The following is a 16,558-nucleotide window of genomic DNA, read 5'->3' as shown; positions in this document are numbered from 1 at the left end:
AAAGGCCAAAAAATAAATCTTAAAAAATATATATATAAATAGTTTTCAGAAGAAAAAAGATGCTTCTTTTGAATCACATTTTCGACTGCAACATCAGTTAAAAAGCATGTGCTTTTATATTGCTTGAGAACGCCAGCTGAAATGGATGCTGTTGAGAGCGGCTGCTTCTTCAAGTGAAAATATAGATAATACTTTGATTTCATTGAGTGGAGGAACAAAACTATAGCTGTGAAATGCAGTCTGTCCAGTATCTTTAGTACTTTTGACTGCTTTAAACTCGACCAGCAACTTGTTCAAGCACTTGAATAGAAAGCATTCTAAGACAATACTCGTCATTAGGGAGGACAGTGGTGCCCAAACACACGGCAGCCCAACTCAGCCGAAACAGGTTTTAAAGTAACTAGTAATGAAATCAGATCACAATTTTCCAGTAGTAATCAGTAATTTCTAATCTATTACTTTTTTTAAAGTAGCGCACCCAACACTGCTGAAATCTGCATTAAGTATATTTACTGTGTTCTATAGAATTCTTGGAAATCGAGTTGCTGATTTGGAGAGGAAGCTGAAGACGCTGGAAATTTCAGGACTTTGGAGTCTCCCAGGTGTGTATTATGCATTATTTGTGTTTGTTTTCCTTTTTGAAACTGCTGCTTTTAGACTTTGATCCTAATTGTGCCGTTTTGGTGACTGTCGCTTTAAATTCAAATGAGATTGTACTCTTTTTCAAAAGAGGGCGGAGCTACAAGTGCCTTCGTGTCAGCATAGTGGCAGATCAGGCCTGGATTGGCTAATCGTGAGAACCAGGGCCCGGTTTTTCAAAAGTAATCCACTAGGATTTTGGATAAGGGATTGGATCAAATCTTGAAAATGGGTTTTTCAAAAGAAAAAACGGATTACCTAATCAGATTAGATCACGTAATCTAATCTTGGTTTTGATCCGGATCAAACCTTTAGTCTGGGTTTTTCAGACCTTTTTTGTAGAATCTGGATCACTTTGATCCAAAAAACCTGGATTAATCTGATCCCATCAGAAGGTTGGATTTAGCGTGGATTTCATGCCCAAAATGTAATGAAAACTGAAAAATTTATTAAATAATACTATTTTTGGATCATGCACCATCTTACGAGATATACTATTTATTCATAAGGTTTTCGTTTTATTTGTTTATCCGTCAGGCTATAGTGATTATAGGCTTTAATGTATTCAGCCTTTCAGTATAGGCCTACAGCAAAGTAGAAAGAGTTTGGCCTCATAAAACAATCCCCCAAACAGCTGTCAAAACTGACCAAAAACAATACATTTTATTCTGTCACTAGCTGATATATATATTCATCACAATGGAAAATATTTTTCTTTTTAGAATATTTATTAGTGATGCATGCAATGATTGCAGAATAAAAAAAAATGCAAAGAATGGCAATGACTGATTTTTAAAATTTCTTTCAACAATTGCAAAAAGAGACTGAAAGGGCAGAAGCACAGCTTCATCTGGCAGAGAAACAACTGACTCTGACCAAACTGCAGCAAACCAAGGCCAATGACGATCTGCCTCCTAAAGGCTATGCTCAGACAAGCTGCTCTCTCCACATCAGATAACGAAGTCGGATATTATTGTGGAGTTTTTGACATTAAGTCTTTTTTTATTTACATCTATATTTGAAACTTATTATAAATATCCTCAATGTACAGTGTTGTAGGTCTCAAATGAGCGGACTGCTTTAAGAGGATAGGGTGTTGTTTTTCTTGTTTTTATTATTATTTATTTATTATTATTATTTAAATAATTATCAAATTTTCTTAGTTTTAATTTCAAATAAAAATAAAGTTATATTGACCCCATGCTGGCTATTCTACTCTTTACATATCTATAGTTCTACATTGTGATGTCCTATCCTGTTTGAGCACTGGTTATCCAGATTTAGTGATCCTGAAAAGTTCCTATCCGGATCAGATTGATCCAATCTGATGTTGCTTTGAAAAACTGGCTCAAAAAGTAAGCTGGATTACTTGATCACGGATCGCAAAAACAGGATTACTAAATCCGGATCAATTTTATCCGGATTAAACCTTTTGAAAAACCGGGCCCAGGAGATCTCCAAGTGGGCCGGTCCATTTTTTGGCTGCGAGGGCCGGTGTCCCTATCTGCCTGCACTCTCAGCAGTCGCAGTTTTTTCATTTATTTATTTATTTGACTATAGCCCCACTCTTTTTATTGATTATTTTGCAGCAGCTCCGCTCTTTTTATTTAATTTCTCGCAGCCCTGTGAGCAAAATGCAGCCTGCAGGGTAATGATGACGTAACTATCATTTGACCCCAAACAGCGGCACCTTAGAGAATATAAGAATTCGAATAATTAATGAACATTACACCTGCTCAATGAAAATCAGATGATTCACTACATTAATAAATCTGACATAACTTGATCAGAAATCTAAAAAGGGGAGAAAAAGATTAAGCCATCAATAGAAAGTAATACTGTGGTTTAAAGAGTCTTATGGGTAGGCCCACACGGAATCTGTGCACGCAGAATTCCGCAGATTTTTAGCAGATTTTCCGCAGATTTCTGCAGATTTTTAGCCCATCATTAATTCTCTTTATTTACTTGAGTAAATGTGTAAATCTAAATTTATTCAGTTTTTAGTCAGTAATTTATTACTTTTTGTTTCATATATTAAGGAAGCTGGATACTCCCAAAATAATTCCGCAGAATCCGCAGATTTTTACCAAAATTCTCCGCAGAAATAGCAAAAAACATCCGCAGATTCCGTCTGGCCCTACTTATAGGTAACCGCAATGCCCCTGCATAACCGCGCTGTTGTGGTCCAGTGGTCAGCACGTTGCGTTATGATGCCACTGACCCGAGTTCGAACCTCACCCAATTATATATATAGCTATATATATATACATATATATATATATATATATATATATATATATATATATATATATATATATATATATATATACATACTCCCCCCCCCCCCCCCCATATTTAGTGTTAAGACATGTAATACTGTTTGGGTTACTTATATAGGTGTACATATTTTATTTATATTTTTTTGTGTGACCACCGTTACAAAGGACTGGATATCTATTTTGCACAGAATATATATTCAGATATTGCAGGAAAGGACATTGTGATGTTTTAAAGAGTAGTGTTGGACATTTAGCTACCCTTTAATCTACTCATATTTATGACATATTTATGAAGTTCTAAAGCATCTGTTTTCTTGATAAAGACGTGATAGTGTCATTAGAAACTGAATTGGAAATGACCTTATTTTAATATAGTCAGTCGTGAACTCAGGTGGGCCGGTCTAATGCTTGAAACTCCAGGGCTGAAAAGGAGTCCCACTCCGGCCCTGTGGCAGATTCAAAAACAAGACTGATGTCTTATGCTAATGAGGGAGAGATGGTCACTAGTGGGCGGGGCTTTCCTTCTCTGATGACACGTTCAAAGGAAGAATGTCAATCAAAGTGTTACTGCAGACTGTTTATATCAAGTCTGATTATAAACAGTAGAATTGATTAATTTTTACAATTAGAAGCTGGTTATATTCACACACTGCTGTGTTAATACCTCTTTTAAAAGTGATTTTTGCATAATAGCTCCCCTTTAAAGTCAATAGATTTGCTGTTTTTTATTATTAATATAAAATCTGTTCAGATGGGGCGTTAATGTGTTAAGAATAGATTGATTCAAGCTGCATTTGTCAATGTCCGCGATACACACCTGATTCCTTCCAAAAATATATGGGACGACTGACAGCGATTTGTGAAATCAGTCACCAGCTATTCATCAGTGTCACGAAGCAGCCAGAAACAGTCAATCATGTGATAGTGATGCTGGTTTTCTGAAGCGCACCGAGAGCTGACAGCGTCTCTGTTATCTCTGCTGGAAAAAATAATCGCATTGAATGTGTTTTTCATGTGCAATATTAACTTCTAGTAAATACTAGGGCGGTTTTAGATTTTTTTTCATACACTTAAATTAATCTGGGTAAAGTCTAGATGGGATACAGCTGCAGATACACCAGGGGTGAGAGCGTTCCGGCACCACGCCGGATTTCCGGCGTACTGTGGCTGCGGGGAAAAAAAATCAGGTTCACGGATATTGATCTGTCATTTCTCTAGATTAACAGAATTCACTCACTGCTGAAAGCGCCGGGTTGGTTTTTATTAAGTGCCATTTTGTGTGCTCGTGAATCATCTTTTGAGTGTAGACGCCATGTAAATAAAAGATTAATTGTGTAATTTAGAGAGCTTTATAAATTATAACGGATCTTTGTGAGATCTCTATGAACTAAGATTAGTGACGCTTTTTAGTGATAATAAGAGGAGCGTGCTTTGCACTTTCCAGGCTATAATCCATTCAGAATTTGTATGAAACTTTCGTTTTCGGCACATATACGCTGATATGTTTTGGGAATGACATCTGCATATTTACGCTGGGTTTAATCTCGAAATAACGGTGAAGCAATAGACGGAACAAAAAGATATTTCCCCCTTCTCCTTAAACAACTTAGTGTTTCAGCTATGAAATAGTTCAGTTTTGTATGTAATGGCAAAGTGTTTATATTTAGTTTCGTTTTTTATTCGGCTTATTTAGAAAAACGTTTGGAGCATTTTTTATTCGTTAAAAATACGTTTTTTTTAACGAACAGCGCCCAGCGGAAGACCATCATTGTCTGTTTGATCAGTTTGCCTTCTCAGATCATCACGACTTGCCTAAAATAAAAGATATAAAACAGTTCAAGTATAAAACAATGGTAGCTTAAACGTTAAAGAATGTGTGCTATTAGGCGCATAGTTTGCTTATAAAAAGCTTGCAGGACATCGAGGCGCCAGAGCAATCAGTTGCATTTTTTCAGTGGGAGCAATTTAAAGTTATCCTTCATTTTTGCTCACAAAGTACGAGTAATACATCAAAAAACGTTACAGCGTTTTTATAAAATAAAGAAAACCAAAATTATGCGCTTTCTGTCGTCTGGTTTTTAAACAGGAGCGCTTAACAAAATGAAGCAAAATGTATATGCCTCACAGACATAATAAATATATTTATAGAAAGCTTTAAATTATTACTTAACGAAATAAAACAAATCGAAAACAAAAAAACTCCTTCATGTAATCCGTAAAGATGAATTTCACTCTAAAGGCGAGTCCAAGAGGAGATTGCCAGTCAGGATCTTTGCGACACTGACTCAGAATAAGTTTATTAATAAATAATTAAGATATGTCCTTACTCTTTCCTCGACACATTCATTGTTATTTGTTTTTGCCGGTGCTTGGGGCGAGTTTTAGCTTATTGTGTGCGCTTGAACGCGGATTCACAGTAGCAGTTTTAACATGGAGTGACACGACATCTGACGTACAGATGACACTGGCACATGCCACTGAGTGTAGTGACACTTCCGGTGGCACGTCCGGTTTTCCACTGTCATGTGTCACTCGCTAGTGGCATGTGTAGTGACCTGTGTCACTCAGAGTGTCGCGCTGCATGTCACTGCAGTGACATCGACACCCGGCGAAGCTTATGACATTAATTAACTCGAGCAAAACCATATTTAATCATTACGCGACTTTTAACCTAATTTATCGCGTCGCAAGTTAGTTTATTTGCTGAGCTACTCCACGATGTTTTAATTTAAACGCATTTATTTTATGTATTCGTAGTCATACTTCCGTACGTAATATAGTCATTTGACAGTACATGTCAGTCAAATTTATTGTGGCATGCTTATGTATGGGAGGGGTTACACTTATCTGTTGTACTGTATATTATTGCATCCTGGCAGTTCCTTTGTTCCCTACAATATGGACTTCTCTGTTTTTAATTCATTCATTTATTTTATTATTTAACTTATTTTCATTTTAAGGTATTTTAAATAATATCCTTTAAAAAGTTATAATAAAATGCATGTTGAAAACTCATAACATATATGCATGTAAGATAACAGGTGTCATTTGCCTAATGATTTTTAAATATTAAAGCAAAGAGACTTATAAGATTAATGTGCTTATAACGTGCTTATACTGACACCTACTGGCACATGTCACAAGATCACTGACACTGGCATGTGTCACTGACATTACTGGCATGTGTCTAAAAAGAGCCACTTGACAATAATGATGATCAGGGTTGCACATAGGCTGTTAATATATTTGGGCCCAGGGGCCCACAAGTTATGTGTTAAAAGTGCGTTGCATACATAGTACCCCCACCCCTACTCACCTCAGGGGCAAGGAAAAAAAGTTCAGGCTCAGGAATTTTTTCCACTATCACCCCTGAGATACACACATCAGCATTGCATATTTTTTGTGACACTGTACAGCAAGAATTAATATTTATACTGCAGTTTAAGGCCTTGGGTAGGAGTAGACATTCATAAATTACAAGTTAATGGGTAATTTAATAAACATTATTAATGATACCTGGTATAATGACAGTTTTAACATTACTCTGAGGGTTGGGTTTAGGGTTGGGGTAGGGGTAGATGTAATCCAATTTTATAAATTTTTCTTTCCCCCAGGTGTAAATCTAATCACTTACAAAAGTATTAGCTTCACTTTATTACTTCCAGTTTGGACTTAGTTCAAAATTACTAACCTTAAATGGCCAGTTCACCCAAAAATAAAACTTCTATCATTTACTCACCCTGTACTTGTTCAGCCTATACATACTATTTGCATCAATAGTATTTTTTTAATCCTACTATAGCTGCCAATGGCTTATTTTTGTCCTCATAATATCTTGTTTATAGTTCAACAGAAGAAAGAAATCCATTAAACCACTCCAGTGTAAGTAAATAATGAGGAAATATTCAGTTTTTGAGTTAACTGTCCCTTTAAGTATGAGCAATAGTAATGGTGATGGCTTAATTAGCATGCACTGCTAATGAATTAATCTTGATTTTTTTTTGCATTTATGCATTCTTTAGCAAGTGACCACATAGGCATGTATTTCTAAAAGTCATTGAAGCACTAGTTTCAGTGGATGCCTTTACAGTCTCCGTCCACAAGAGAGCAGTAAAGCACTATGACGGATCAGACGCTCACCTGTCATAAGGCCGCCATAAAACTGACAAGCATCCATTACTGAAACTGATTGCCCACATTACAAACACATTTGGGGAATGTGGTATTATTAGGGAACTTTGTGGATGAGAGAGATGATCACAACTCAGTCTATGAAACTGATCGACTGGCCTTACAGAAATGAGCAGGAGAGATCAGTTAAAGGCGCACGCGCTATTATTTAGCTCGTTACTGAAGTTTTAAAAGTCCAAGGAAATTAATAGTACTTTAGTGAATATATTTAAAGTGAGAAGACCTCAAGTAAGTCGACTAATATATTCATGTATGGTTTCTGCTTCTCGTTTTATATTGGTAAGCACTTATAATAGGTTGATAAAGTTTTTAAATAAGCCAGATAAAGGAGTTTAGCATAAGCTAAAAGAGTCTAGCATGGAGTTGGCATGTTTTATAACAAGGTTAGCATGTTTTGTCATGTAATAACATGTTTTAACATACTGTGAGCAAGTTTAACATGAATAGTTTTGTTTGAGAGAGCATGTATTAGCATTTTTCACACATTTCAGCATGTTTCTAGCATGTTTTGATTAATTGCTAGCATGTCAAAACCATACGTTAACAGTATGTTTTAACATACTAGCATGAATTTTAACATCTAGCATGGAATTGGCACGTTTTATCATGTTGTATTGGCGCATTGGTGTTATATTTTCTGCAAATATTTTTGGTGAGATGTGCACTCAGAAGACTTAATTCGACCAATACAACCATGTATAGTTCTGCTACTAATTTTATATAGGTAAGCACTTAAAATAGGTTTTAAATCAGCTACACAAAGGAGTTTAGTATAAGCTAAAAGAGTTAAGCATGGAATTGGCACGTTTTATAATGTTGTAAGCATGTTTTGCCATGTTAATAACATGTTGCTTATGTTTAAGGTTTAACGTGAAAAGCATGTTTGTTTGCTAGCTTGTTTGAGAGCATTTGTTAGCAATTTTCACACATTTCAGCATGTTTCTAGCATGTTTTGATTAATTGCTAGGATGTCAAAACCAAAAATTTTGTTACACTCAAATATGTTCCTTAAAAATGTATTGTTCCACAATAAGTGCTCTTTTCATCTCAATTTATATCAATAAAACTTGCTAAAATATTATGTTAAACTTTGTTTAACTTCAAAGATGTTGAAACCTGATAAATGTATTAATGTATTAAAGTAAGTTAAATTACTCCGCTGCTCATCCGTTTGCACTGGCTGCCAGTTGCTGCTCGCATCAAATTCAAAGCTCTGATGTTTGCCTACAAAGCGACCTTTGGCTTTCTGCAGATGTATGTGCCCTCCAGAAACTTGCGTTCTGTGAATGAACGTCGCCTCGTGGTTCCATCCCAAAGAGAGAAAAAATCACTTTCCCGAACTCTCGCGTTCAATCTGGCCAGTTGGTGGAATGAACTCCCTAACTGCATCAGAACGGCAGAGTCACTCGCTGTTTTCAAGAAACAACTAAAAACTCAACTATTTAGTCTCCACTACACTTCCTAATCTGCAATTGCCTCTCTGGATATACCACTAACTGTACTCAAAAAAAAAAAATTACTTATACTTTCCTTCTTAGACTTTACAGACCTGAAATTTGCCTACAGCACTTATTCATTGTTGCTCTTATAGTTGTGTAAATTGCTTCCTTGTCCTCATTTGTAAGTCGCTTTGGATAAAAGCGTCTGCTAAATGACTAAATGCAAATGTAAAGCAACTTTAAAACATTAGTTGTCTTGACTTGTAGATTTAACAGTAGTCTTGGTCTTTGGCTGTCTTTGTTAGTGACAGGCTGTACCTTTCCATCCGTGTTTACTGCTGCAGTCCTGTCTAAAAAACTACTTTACCACTTTTTTCCTGTCATCGCGCTGACAAAACTACAAGTGCGAGAGATGATTTCTTGTCTGAGATGTGTCAGAAGTCTCCATGAGAGGACATTAGCGCCGACTTCTGTGGCTTCCAGGCCGCACGATGTGACGTAAAGCTTGGTTTGTCCATAAAACGGGATGGTTTTGTTCCCCAGTGTGCGTCGGGGACGAGCAGTGAATGAATGGATGGATGGGCAGCTGCCAGGTGGGAATCGCCTCTCATCCATCCATCCTGTTTTGCACAGCGGGCAGTGAAGCAGCCGCGGTGAAGCTCCATGCTGTTCGGCATACAGAATTAGCCTGACTTTTTAATTAGCTCCGAAGCCGCTCTCCATAACACACCAATGACCTTTTCGAAACAAAGAAAGTCGAGCGTACAGCCGCTGAAGCATCATTTTAGCGCGCCTCGGAAAAAACAAATCCTCTCTGGAGATGCTGGAGTGGTCCAGAGGAGCATATGGAGGCTGTCAGCTGTCAATCCACCAGCGATCCTGTAGATTTACATCAAGAGTCCCCTAGGAAAGAAGTTTCGGACACTCTTTAAGTGGAGAGAGTTCAAGTTTTTGTCATCGTTTACTTGCCCTTGTTTCATTTCAAGCCTTTAAGGCTTCCTTTCAAAAACTTAAGATGATGTTTATTTGAAAATTGAGTATTAGAATGAGATCATGCACATTATTCACTTAATAAGTACTGATAAACAGCTGATACACTCACCGGCCACTTTATTAGGTACACCTTACTAGTAATGGGTTGGACCCACTTTGTCCTGCAGAACTGCCTTGATCCTTCAGTGCGTAGATTCAACAAGGTGCTGGAAATATTCCTCAGAGATTTGGCTCTATATTGACATGATAGCATCACGCAGTTGCTGCAGATTTGTCGGCCGCACATCTATGATGCGATTCCTTTTCCACCACATCCCAAAGGTGCTCTATTGGATTGAGATCTGGTGATTGTGGAGGCCATTTGAGTACAGTGAACTCATTAGCCCCTTTCACACAGTGATACCGGTAAATATATCGAAAATTTCTGGAACGACTTTACCGGTAAATTTAAAAAAAGCGCTGTTCACACAGGCGAAGAAGTTACGGAATTTTTTCCGGAAACGAGCATTCACACATCCATTCCAAAATAGTGGTAAATTCTGACATCATTCACCAGAAATGAGCTCTAAACGGCTGCGCTTGTATTTGTAAACATTTGACTACATCACAAACTCTGTGGATGATCAGTATCGTGAACAACTTCGATGAAAACATATAGAGTAACACTTTTGCATGTTGAGATGTACATGATATGTGTTTGTGCTGGCGCTCATGTGCTGTTTCACGGGGACACGCAAAATGCTTGAAGGTAAACAAACAACGGCTTATCATAAGCATCTTATCCATAATTAATTACACGGTTGGCATAAGATGAACATACAAACGTTGTCTGACTAATTTCTAGCAGCTAAATGTGTTTGGAAAAATATTCAAAGGCTTTTATTCTCATGAACCGCGCGGACGTGAATGCGTCTGACTGTTCTGATTGGCTAAAGCAGACGTCTCACGTCAGCACGTTCTAGACGTGCACGCGCTCTTTCCGGTAATCTTCCTTTTGCGTTCACACAGCGCAGCATTCCGGCAAATTACCGGTAATGTTACAACTTCTCTTTCCGGAAAATAGCCAGAACGAATTTACCGGTATTTTTAAAAAGGGCCTGTTCACACATACACACCTTTCCGGAAAATTGCCGGAAATTTTCCAGAAAGGTCTGTATGTGTGAAAGGGGCTATTGTCATGTTCAAGAAACCAGTCTGAGATGATTCACGCTTTATGACATGGCGTGACTATCCTGCTGGAAGTAACCATCAGAAAATGGGAACACAGTGGTCATAAAGGGATGCACATGGTCAGCAACAATACTCATGTTGCCTCCTTTTTTAAAACAGAACGCCAATGCGCGCATATATAAGCGCAAATGCATTTGGTATTTAAACAGCGTGGTGCAAAACGTCATATATACCACCTATTATTTATTTATTTATTTAGATGTTTTAATGAAAAAAGTTGTACATCGTATAACTTAAAGACTCGCAATGCAATCCATCTTGAGATTGATCTCTCTCTGAAACCCAGCACTGCTCTAGTTGTTGCTCGCAGCATGAATCCCCTGTTCATTATATTTCATCGCACAGCGGCTCCTAGAATGCAGTGTTTAAACTGATCAGACTTGTGCGCCGGATCATGTAAGCGCTGGTGGCCGTATATAGAGCTCAGTCCCTGTGGGTAACATATGGCATTAACCTGTGATGCATGCAGCCAGTACTAATGAAGACAGATGACAAGAGCTGCAGTCTCTCTCTCTCTGGCCAAACTGATCATCTCTACATGTGCGCCGCTATGAAAATGTCAGCTTTTGTGGAGAAGAGCTGTGTAAATGTTTGTGTTTGGGTCAGATTTGGGATTTATCGCTGACCGTTGAGGCCCTACAGAGATTTTTTTGAATAATGCATTTGGTTTGACAGTGCCATTCGTTTTCCTTCGGCTTAGTCTCTGATTTATCAGAGGCCGCCACAGCGGAATGAACCGCCAACTATTCCTGCATATGTTTTACGCAACGGATGCTCTTCCAGTCAGTACTGGGAAACACCCATACACACTAATTCACAGCCATTTTAGTTCATCCAGTTCACCCATAGCGCAAGTGTTTGGACTGTAGGGGAAACCGGAGCACCCAGAGGTAACCCAGTCACAGTATGTCTATTTTATATTTGTTTTGTGTTCTTCAACAGGAAGTAGAGACGCCATCACTCTCAGTCCTGCTCTTCTGTCCTCCACTGACCAATCAGAGGCTCTGATCTTCTCCACCAATTCTGCAGGTCTTTCACTTTCACACTTGTACTTTAGTCTAAACCTCAGACACTGTTGGCTGTGCACTTTTTTACCGACCAACCTCCTGCGGAAAAAGTGATTGACAAGTGGTCAATTGTGTGCAACTTATCTTTATTTATTTATGATTTGTTTATGGGTAAAACAAAGAGCATGCAGGTCAGGAAATTGAAACGGTAGGTTCGAACCAGCGACCCAGCACTACCTTCTGCGCCACTGCTTCGCCCCGCCCAAATCTACTTCCTAAGAAACCCTACTTCCTAAGCAAAGACACATTGGGTGTGAACGAGCCCTAATCGTGTGCAACCAAATCTGCCATTCGCTAATGCTGAGGCTGCAGAGCTGTAATAATTAGCTAATTGTCTGACCGGCCCACCTCTTCGTAAACACTTATCCGTCCTGCTCGCTCTGATTGGTCGGCCTAGCCGAGTAGCCAATCCCTCGCAAATGCCATGGCATTTTGGCAAATGTGAGCCAATTCCCGTTCGCTGACATTCAGCAACTTCCAGGGCGTGTTTTGCAGTCGGGACGGCCCCATAAATATGGATGCTGCTGCTGTGCAAAGTGGTATTTGGGGTTTTTGTGGTGCCGCATGCAGTGTTTAACCTTTTGGCTGAATGCTCTGAAATATGGGTCAGTAATCCGGCAGAATAGGCGCCGATGATGCGGGCGGGAGGCAGAACTAAGCTGCTGCTGTCGGTGACAGGCCGTCATGCTCCTTTTCCCAGCTGGAGGCTTTTGTAGTGTGCGCACGCGTGCGTGTGTGTGTTTGTGTGTGTGTTTTATATGCTTGTGTGATATTTGAAACTTAATGTTCCAGATGCATGCTTTGTTTTGGGTGTGACGTCTGTTTTAATGTTTTGTGTTTATGGATTATGAGTTATTAATTTCTCTTAGCCCGGCTGGGCCAGTTGGCATTTCTGTGTGGAGTTTGCATGTTCTCCCTGTGTTAGCGTGGGTTTCCTCCGGGTGTTCCTGTTTCCTCCACAGTCCAAACACATGCGATATAGGGGAATTGAAGAAGCTAAATTAGCCGTAGTGTATGTGTGTGAATGTGAGAGTGTATGGGTGTTTTCCAGTACTGGGTTGCAGCTGGAAGGGCATCCGCTGTGTAAAACATATGCTGGAAAAGTTGGCGGTTCATTCCACTGTGGCGACCCCTGATGAATAAAGGGACTAAGCTGAAAAATTAGGAATAATGAGTGAATATTATGATGCCATTTCTGTTTTATGATGAATATGTAAATGTAAGTTGTCTAATTATTCAAATTTGCTATTCAGAAAAAAATTCTAAGTTGTTCCCACTATGCAATTAGTTTGAACATTTTACAGGGTGTCTTTGGGGTCTTAAAATGTCTTAAATTAAAAAAGAAATTAACTTTAGGCCTTAAAAAGTCTTTGACTTTCAAAATTCACTTAAATTTTGTCTCTTATGTCTTAAATATTTGTAAACAGGTCTTAATTTTTATTTGTCCATGTAAAGCTACCCAATCTGACTGACATGCATCCTATCACCAACAATTTAAACAAACCAACAAAACTCTTTCGATGACTCTAACTCTTATGTATTTACCAATATGGTTTAATTATCTTCTTTTTAATAATAACAATTAGTTGAACATTTGCCTGTGAATTTATAGTCCATATATGGCAAGGACACTGACCTGGACAGACTGTTGTGCGTACATTAGATTATTATAGCTTTATTAAGTGAACTGAATATTTACCCACAATTGACTTACCCTTAAGTGTTTCCAAACCTTTATGAGTTTCTTCTGTTAACCACAAAAGAAGACATTTTGAAGTATGCTAAAAACCGGTAACCATTGACTTCTACAGTAGGAAAAACAAATACTATGGAAATAAATGGTTGCAGGTTTCCAAAATTCTTCAAAATGTCTTCTTTTGTATTCAACAGAAATACAAATGCTTTGAAGAATGCTGAAAACCGGTAACCATTGACTTGCATAGTAGGAAAAATGGTTTCTACGATGATTTCTCAATAGTTACAGGTTTCCAGCATACTTCAAAATATCTTCTTTTGTGTTGAACAGAAGAAGGAAACTCATGAGGAGAGTCATATTTACAGATTTTTGGGTGAACTATCCTTTTAACACCACAGCTAATATATATAAGGCATAGTTCATGTAAAGCTGAGCGTTTACCCTAAATTTACTCACCCTCAAGTGCTTCCAAACCTTTATGAGTTTCTTTCTTCTGTTAACCACAAAAGTAGATGCTTTGAAGAATGCTGAAAACTGGTAACCACTGACTTCCATAGTAGGATAAACAAATACAAAGGAAATCAATGGTTACCCGTTTTCAACATTCTTCAAAATGTCTTCTTTTGAGTTCAACGGAAATGCAGATAATTTGAGGAATGCTAAAAACCGATAACCATTGACTTCCATAGTAGGGAAAAATGGTTCCTACAATGGTTCCTTAATGGTTAGCGGTTTCCAACATTCTTCAAAATGTCTTCTTTTGTGTTCAACGGAAATGCAGATGTTTTGTGGGATGCTTAAAAACCGGTAACCATTGACTTCCATAGTAGCATAAACAAATACTAAGGAAATCAATGGTTACAGGTTTCCAACATTCTTCAAAAGGTCTTCTTTTGTGTTCAACGGAAATGCAGATGTTTTGACGGATGCTGAAAACTGGTAACCATTGACTTCCATAGTAGGAAAAACAAATACAATGGAAATCAATGGTTACAGGTTTCCAACATTCTTCAAAATGTCCTCTTTTGTGTTGAACAGAAACACACGAAATATTTTGAAAAATGCTGAAAACCAGTAACCATTGACTTCCATTGTAGGAAAAATGGTTCCTCAATGGTTACAGGTTTCCAACATTCTTCAAAATATCTTCTTTTGGTGTTTAACAGATAAAATAAACTCAAGTGAAGGGAGAGTATTTGTCATATTTTCAGAATTGTGGGTGAAATATCCCTTTAACACTTGAGGTGATCTCTGACTGAATCAATCAACCAAGCAGACTTGAGTAAACCGTTAACCGAGCTCCACTACTGTGGTAGATTACACACGAGCCTCGCGGGATGCGATCATGGCATCAAAACAATGAGCATTAATCTTCTTTGTCCCCTTGATTGGCTCAGATGACAGGACAGGAAGAGGAGGGCCGTCGCTGTGGGAACGGGACACAGCTGGCGATGACAGCTTCCCGAACATGTGGCGCGGTTCCCGGCCCGGTCCAGATGGAGGCGCAGAGGAGGAGGACACACCTGTCACCCGTGAGGAGAGCGACCCAAGCGGGACACGCACTAATGGACAGGTCAGAGCACTTCAGACAACACACTCATATTCACTGAAAGGGGAAGAGAAGCTGATTTGTGACTTGTGTGATGTTGATCCTGGACCATCAAGATTATAAATTCACTATTGTTGATCCTGGACCATCAAGATTATAAATTCACTAATGTTGATCCTGGACCATCAAGATTATAAATTCACTATTGTTGATCCTGGACCATCAAGATTATAAATTCACTAATGTTGATCCTGGACCATCAAGATTATAAATTCACTATTGTTGATCCTGGACCATCAAGATTATAAATTCACTAATGTTGATCCTGGACCATCAAGATTATAAATTCACTATTGTTGATCCTGGACCATCAAGATTATAAATTCACTATTGTTGATCCTGGACCATCAAGATTATAAATTCACTATTGTTGATCCTGGACCATCAAGATTATAAATTCACTATTGTTGATCCTGGACCATCAAGATTATAAATTCACTAATGTTGATCCTGGACCATCAAGATTAATTATAAATTCACCATTGTTGATCCTGGACCATCAAGATTATAAATTCACTATTGTTGATCCTGGACCATCAAGATTATAAATTTACTATTGTTGATCCTGGACCATCAAGGTTATAAATTCACTAATGTTGATCCTGGACCATCAAGATTGTAAATTCACTATTGTTGATCCTGGACCATCAAGATTAATTATAAATTCACTATTGTTGATCCTGGACCATCAAGATTGTAAATTCACTATTGTTGATCCTGGACCATCAAGATTAATTATAAATTCACTATTGTTGATCCTGGACCATCAAGATTGTAAATTCACTATTGTTGATCCTGGACCATCAAGATTATAAATTCACTATTGTTGATCCTGGACCATCAAGATTATAAATTCACTAATGTTGATCCTGGACCATCAAGATTATAAATTCACTATTGTTGATCCTGGACCATCAAGATTATAAATTCACTATTGTTGATCCTGGACCATCAAGATTATAAATTCACCATTGTTGATCCTGGACCATCAAGATTATAAATTCACTATTGTTGATCCTGGACCATCAAGATTATAAATTCACTATTGTTGATCCTGGACCATCAAGATTATAAATTCACTATTGTTGATCCTGGACCATCAAGATTATAAATTCACTATTGTTGATCCTGGACCATCAAGATTATAAATTCACTAATGTTGATCCTGGACCATCAAGATTATAAATTAACTATTGTTGATCCTGGACCACCAAGATTATAAATTCACTATTGTTGATCCTGGACCATCAAGATTAATTTTAAATTCACTATTGTTGATCCTGGACCATCAAGATTATAAATTCACTAATGTTGATCCTGGACCATCAAGATTAATTTTAAATTCACTATTGTTGATCCTGGACCATCAAGATTATAAATTCACTATTGTTGATCCTGGACCATCAAGATTATAA

At 38.0% G+C, this 16,558-nt stretch overlaps 1 protein-coding gene across 2 annotated transcripts in view; it reads left to right on the top strand.

Moving 5' to 3' along the window:
* ccdc149a (coiled-coil domain containing 149a) overlaps positions 1-16,558 on the top strand; it is a 107,142-nt gene that overhangs the window by 11,534 nt on the left and 79,050 nt on the right. Inside the window, exons 10-12 of one of the 2 annotated variants that reach the window (NM_001430977.1) lie at positions 526-602; positions 11,714-11,800; positions 14,932-15,107. In NM_001430977.1, the coding sequence (NP_001417906.1) occupies positions 526-602; positions 11,714-11,800; positions 14,932-15,107 (340 nt within the window). The remainder of the gene's footprint in view (positions 1-525; positions 603-11,713; positions 11,801-14,931; positions 15,108-16,558) is intronic. The other variant, NM_001006020.2, reaches the window with a different exon arrangement.

Source organism: Danio rerio, chromosome 7 (assembly GCF_049306965.1).
Source record: "Danio rerio strain Tuebingen ecotype United States chromosome 7, GRCz12tu, whole genome shotgun sequence".
Classification (NCBI taxonomy): Eukaryota; Metazoa; Chordata; class Actinopteri; order Cypriniformes; family Danionidae; genus Danio; species Danio rerio.
The sequence above is the reverse complement of the archived record's forward strand: the minus strand, read 5'-3'. Positions and strand labels throughout refer to the sequence as shown.